At 56.6% G+C, this 6,593-nt stretch overlaps 1 protein-coding gene across 1 annotated transcript in view; it reads right to left on the bottom strand.

Annotated features, from left to right (window-relative positions):
• Positions 1-3,267: 3,267 nt before the first annotated feature.
• Positions 3,268-6,593, bottom strand: part of LOC144738723 (nicotinate phosphoribosyltransferase-like) — a 24,715-nt gene continuing 21,389 nt past the window's right edge. Inside the window, exons 13-15 of the mRNA XM_078621716.1 lie at positions 6,488-6,549; positions 4,512-5,246; positions 3,268-3,972 (exon numbers count right to left, since the gene is read on the bottom strand). Of these exons, the coding sequence (XP_078477842.1) occupies positions 3,583-3,972; positions 4,512-5,246; positions 6,488-6,549 (1,187 nt within the window). The 3' untranslated portion in view covers positions 3,268-3,582. The remainder of the gene's footprint in view (positions 3,973-4,511; positions 5,247-6,487; positions 6,550-6,593) is intronic.

Here is a 6,593-nt window from a genome sequence, read left to right as displayed (position 1 = left end):
TGACGACGCCGTGACGTCGCCCTGACGTCGCCCTGACGTCGCCGTGACGCGCCGTGACAACGCCCTGACAGACCATGACGTCGCCGTGACACGCCCTGACGTCGCCGTGACGATGCCGTGACGACGCCGTGACGACGCCCTGACGACGCCCTGACGACGCCCTGACGTCGCCGTGACGACGCCCTGACAGACCATGACGTCGCCGTGACACGCCCTGACGTCACCGTGACATCGTCTCAAGATCGGAGTCTCTCGCTTACCCCAAGAAGGGGACCCCAGCTTAGAGCTTGCGGTACATCCAGCATCTGTGTAACGTGTGTGTGTTGAACTTCTTTCGCACCGTACGTGACCAACCGTGCAGGGGGAAGGACAGCAAACCAAACGCACGAAGCAGTTTCAAAGACGCGAGTTTTCCATCTGGATTTTTAAACGCGGGCCTGCGATTATCACGGTTGGCTAGGTACGGCGCGAAAGAAGTTCTACGCACTGCGAGGGATGTGGGGAGGGGAAGTGGAGTTTTGAGGTTGCTTGTGCCATCATTTATAAAGCATATTCTTAGGTTTTTTCGGTAAAGTCACGTAGGTAAAAAATTTAAATTAATAAAAGTAAAATAAAAAAAATAAAAAATCACGACGTTTCGGAAGCGACACAAGCCTCCGTCTTCAGGTGGAACCGTCACAGCCACGACAGCTGTATCAAGTAAATGAGAGATCGCAAGAAATACCACTCCGTATATATAATGGTTGAGGGGGGGGAAGGGCCAGGAACGGCACACTTTTTATTAATATGGTAAGGCGAGGCTTAAGACTTAAGAATAGACTGCATAACAAAATGTTTTACCTACGTGACTTTACCGAAAGAACCAAGAATATGAATCCTTGCAGTCACGAAAGTTTCAAATCTAGAATTTATAAAGCATTCCTGGGGGTCTAATCGGTGGAATATACGTGCAGAGGAAAACATGTTTGTATGTTATATTTACAAGTAATTAAAAGTCACTACAGCCGTGATGATGTCGAGTTCGATGGAGCAGCCTCGTTCGTACAAAGCGCGTCTCACAATCGTGGAGGAACTACAGGTGTATGTGTGTGTACTGTACGGGGAACTTCTTTCGCACCGTACGCAGCCAACCGTGATAATCGGAGGTGCGGTGGTGAGTCTATGGGTAGTGTTGAGTCTGTGGGTAGTGTTGAGTCTATGGGCAGTGTTGAGTCTATGGGGAGTGTTGAGTCTGTGGGCAGTGTTGAGTCTATGGGCAGTGTTGAGTCTATGGGCAGTGTTGAGTCTATGGGCAGTGTTGAGTCTATGGGCAGTGTTGAGTCTATGGGGAGTGTTGAGTCTGTGGGTAGTGTTGAGTCTATGGGCAGTGTTGAGTCTATGGGCAGTGTTGAGTCTATGGGTAGTGTTGAGTCTGTGGGTAGTGTTGAGTCTATGGGCAGTGTTGAGTCTATGGGCAGTGTTGAGTCTATGGGCAGTGTTGAGTATGTGATTAGTGTTGAGTCTGTGGGCAGTGTTGAGTCTGTGGGCACAGTGTTGAGTCTGTGATTAGTGTTGAGTCTGTGGGTAGTGTTGAGTCTGTGGGCAGTGTTGAGTCTGTGGGCAGTGTTGAGTCTGTGGGCACAGTGTTGAGTCTGTGATTAGTGTTGAGTCTGTGATTAGTGTTGAGTCTGTGGGCAGTGTTGAGTCTGTGGGCACAGTGTTGAGTCTGTGGGCAGTGTTGAGTCTGTGGGCACAGTGTTGAGTCTGTGATTAGTGTTGAGTCTGTGATTAGTGTTGAGTCTGTGGGCAGTGTTGAGTCTGTGGGCACAGTGTTGAGTCTTGGGTAGTATGTATGTTGAACTTCTTTCACACCGTACGTAGCCAACCGTGCTAAATCGGAAGGTGCGGGGGAAGGACAACAAACTAAACACAAAAAGCAGTTTTCAATAAATTAGTCCATAGACTCAACACTGCCCATCGACTCAACACTGCCCACAGACTCAACACTACCCATAGACTCAACACTGCCCATAGACTCAACACTGCCCATAGACTCAACACTGCCCATAGACTCAACACTGCCCATAGACTCAACACTACCCATAGACTCAACACTGCCCATAGACTCAACACTGCCCATAGACTCAACACTGCCCATAGACTCAACACTGCCCATCGACTCAACACTGCCCATCGACTCAACACTGCCCATAGACTCAACACTACCCATAGACTCAACACTGTCCATAGACTCAACACTGCCCACAGACGCAACACTGCCCATAGACTCAACACTGCCCATAGACTCAACACTGCCCATAGACTCAACACTGCCCATAGACTCAACACTGCCCATAGACTCAACACTGCCCATAGACTCAACACTGCCCATAGACTCAACACTGCCCATAGACTCAACACTGCCCACAGACTCAACACTGCCCATCGACTCAACACTGCCCACAGACGCAACACTGCCCATAGACTCAACACTGCCCATAGACTCAACACTGCCCACAGACTCAACATTGCCCATAGACTCAACACTGCCCATTGACTCAACACTGCCCATAGACTCAACACTGCCCATAGACTCAACACTACCCATAGACTCAACACTGCCCATAGACTCAACACTACCCATAGACTCAACACTGCCCATAGACTCAACACTGCCCATAGACTCAACACTGCCCATAGACTCAACACTACCCATAGACTCAACACTGCCCACAGACTCAACACTGCCCATCGACTCAACACTGCCCATAGACTCAACACTGCCCATAGACTCAACACTACCCATAGACTCAACACTGCCCATAGACTCAACACTGCCCATAGACTCAACACTGCCCATAGACTCAACACTGCCCATAGACTCAACACTGCCCATAGACTCAACACTGCCCATAGACTCAGCACGTACGGCGTGAAAGAAGTTCTACGTATTTACGGAGAAGACATCCGATGCAAAACCACTGTCGCATTCAGTGCAGAGAAGCACCATCCTCTCCCGATTTGCTCCGATGTTATATTGTTGCATCACTGCCGTTGCTTTTGTTTCGTAGTTTTCTGTGACCCAGGTCGCCCTCGCGAATGAGACTCCCATCCTGGGGGTGGCGTCTCTCTCAAGATCTCACTCTGGTGCAACTCAAAACACGCTTGGAGATCTAACGCCCCCTACCCCCGCACTCCCCTAATTCCATACACCCTGGGTGGTCCGATGCAGAACCACCCCACGCAAATACCGATCGCTCGCAATCCAAAACACACGGCGCATTCATCGTCGGCAACACTGTGGCTTTAAATAGACAACAAAAATATATAAATATAATCGGTGAGACTTTCGGAAACGGCCCCTCTTCACGCCGCGTGAAGGGGTCGTTGGCCCGTGACATCGCGGGTAACAACTGCGCTACGCCGCATGGCCGACACAGCAGTGTTCGTCACTCAGAGTTGGGGAACACACACACACACACCACACACCACCTGCAAAGGCGGCACTAAAGGCCACCAGATGGGCCACCAGTGGCCCACGGCGCCTAGCGATGAACAACACCGCCAGCGACTTGGCTGGCGAGGGGGGGCGGCCGGGCCTTGCTAGTCGTCCGGCCCTCGCTCGCACAGCTCGTCGAGCGACCGCAAGACGTGCGCCGGGTCGGCCCCGGGAGGTCTCGGTGCTCCGCCCCTCAGCAGCAGCCTGGCCCTCATGCCCACGGCACGCGCCGCCGCGTAGTCGTTGGCCAAGTCGTCCCCCACGTGGGTGGCGAGGCGCGGCTCCGTCGCTCCCCCGGCGACCAGGGCGGCGCGGAAGGCGCGCGGGTCGGGTTTGGCGGCGAGCGAGTCGGCGGTGAGCACGAAGAGGAAGAAGTGGCGGAGTCGGCAGCTGCGGAGGAGGGCGTCGAGGCGGCCGTCGAAGTTGGAGATGACCCCCATGGGCATGCCGAGGGCGTGGAAGTGGCGAAGGGCTCGCAGAGCGTCCGGGAACACCTGGGGGGACAGGTGTCGGAGAGTCGGAGTCGAGAAAGATTTGTTACAGTTTTACCGACCGGGTAAGGCCTCGCTGAGCTATGCAGAAACTTCTTCTTGGTTCTTTCGGTGAAGTCACGTAGAAGGGAAATAATAAAATAAAACATAATAAAATAATTCCGTTCTGCGTGACTTTACCGAAAGAACCAAGAAGATGAACCACAAAGTATATTTTTCATAAGCTTATCACATTAGATTTCGATTTAAAGCTTTCGTGACTGCAGGGATTCATCTTCTTGGTTCTTTCGGTAAAGTCACGTAGAAGGAAAATAATAAAATAATAAAAATGAAACATAATACAATAATTCTCAGTGAGAATTATTTTATTACGTTTAATTTTTATTCTCAGTGAGAATTTGTTTATTATGTTTTATTTTATTATTTTATTACTTCCCTTCTACGCGACTTTACCGAAAGAACCAAGAAGATGAATCCCTGCAGTCACGAAAAGGCTTTCAATCGAGACGCTAACAACATCAACAACAATGCATCATCCTCACCTCCCAGTTCTTCTCGTGGGAGAAGTCTTGGTAGAGGCGGTGAGCGAGACGGTGCAGCATCGCGTCATCGCGCACCCCGCACCCGGCAAACGTGTCGCGCACCACGCCGTGCCACCATCTCTGCGACGATGACACGGCCGTCGATGCCGGCTCCGCGTGGCCCTGGCTGCGCCCGTAGGCCGGCCGAGCACGGGCCCAGCGCGCGTGCGTGTGTGAGAAGACGCGATCCACGGACTCGGGGTCCAACTCTCCCACGCCCAGCTCCCTCGCGGCGTGGGCGTACTGCTCGCCCACCGAGTACCTGGTACGTGGGCACGGGGGGCAGTGAGTACCTGGCACGTGAGCACGGGGGGCAGTGAGTAGCTGGCACGTGGGCACGGGGGGCAGTGAGTAGCTGGCACTTGAGCACGGGGGACAGTGAGTACCTGGCACGTGAGCACGGGGGGCAGTGAGTACCTGGCACGTGGGCACGGGGGACAGTGAGTACCTGGCACGTGGGCACGGGGGACAGTGAGTACCTGGCACGTGGGCACGGGGGGCAGTGAGTAGCTGGCACGTGAGCACGGGGGGCAGTGAGTAGCTGGCACGTGGGCACGGGGGGCAGTGAGTACCTGGCACGTGGGCACGGGGGACAGTGAGTACCTGGCACGTGAGCACGGGGGGCAGTGAGTAGCTGGCACGTGGGCACGGGGGGCAGGGAGTACCTGGCACGTGAGCACGGGGGGCAGTGAGTAGCTGGTACGTGGGCACGGGGGGCAGTGAGTACCTGGCACGTGGGCACGGGGGGCAGTGAGTACCTGGTACGTGAGCACGGGGGGGCAGGGAGTACCTGGCACGTGGGCACGGGGGGCAGTGAGTAGCTGGTACGTGGGCACGGGGGGCAGTGAGTACCTGGCACGTGGGCACGGGGGGCAGTGAGTACCTGGTACGTGGGCACGGGGGGCAGTGAGTAGCTGGTACGTGGGCACGGGGGGCAGGGAGTACCTGGTACGTGGGCACGGGGGGCAGGGAGTACCTGGTACGTGGGCACGGGGGGCAGTGAGTACCTGGTACGTGAGCACGGGGGGCAGTGAGTACCTGGCACGTGGGCACGGGGGGCAGTGAGTACCTGGCACGTGGGCACGGGGGGCAGGGAGTACCTGGTACGTGGGCACGGGGGGCAGGGAGTACCTGGTACGTGGGCACGGGGGGCAGGGAGTACCTGGTACGTGGGCACGGGGGGCAGGGAGTACCTGGCACGTGGGCACGGGGGGCAGGGAGTACCTGGCACGTGGGCACGGGGGGCAGGGAGTACCTGGTACGTGGGCACGGGGGGCAGGGAGTACCTGGTACGTGGGCACGGGGGGCAGTGAGTACCTGGCACGTGGGCACGGGGGGCAGTGAGTACCTGGTACGTGAGCACGGGGGGCAGTGAGTACCTGGCACGTGGGCACGGGGGGCAGTGAGTAGCTGGTACGTGGGCACGGGGGGCAGTGAGTAGCTGGCACGTGGGCACGGGGGGCAGTTAGTAGCTGGTACGTGGGCACGGGGGGCAGTGAGTACCTGGTACGTGAGCACGGGGGGCAGTGAGTACCTGGCACGTGGGCACGGGGGGCAGTGAGTAGCTGGTACGTGGGCACGGGGGGCAGTGAGTACCTGGCACGTGGGCACGGGGGGCAGTGAGTAGCTGGTACGTGGGCACGGGGGGCAGGGAGTACCTGGCACGTGGGCACGGGGGGCAGTGAGTAGCTGGTACGTGGGCACGGGGGGCAGTGAGTAGCTGGCACGTGGGCACGGGGGGCAGTGAGTAGCTGGTACGTGGGCACGGGGGGCAGTGAGTAGCTGGCACGTGGGCACGGGGGGCAGTGAGTACCTGGTACGTGGGCACGGGGGGCAGTGAGTACCTGGTACGTGAGCACGGGGGGCAGTGAGTACCTGGTACGTGAGCACGGGGGGCAGTGAGTACCTGGTACGTGAGCACGGGGGGCAGTGAGTACCTGGTACGTGAGCACGGGGGGCAGGGAGTACCTGGCACGTGAGCACGGGGGGCAGTGAGTACCTGGCACGTGGGCACGGGGGGCAGGGAGTACCTGGCACGTGAGC

This window comes from Lampetra planeri, unplaced genomic scaffold (genome assembly GCF_965212315.1).
Source record: "Lampetra planeri unplaced genomic scaffold, kcLamPlan1.2.h2 scaffold_114, whole genome shotgun sequence".
NCBI classification, from domain to species: domain Eukaryota; kingdom Metazoa; phylum Chordata; class Hyperoartia; order Petromyzontiformes; family Petromyzontidae; genus Lampetra; species Lampetra planeri.
Note: the sequence above shows the minus strand (reverse complement) of the source record. Positions and strands in the feature narration are given on the sequence as shown.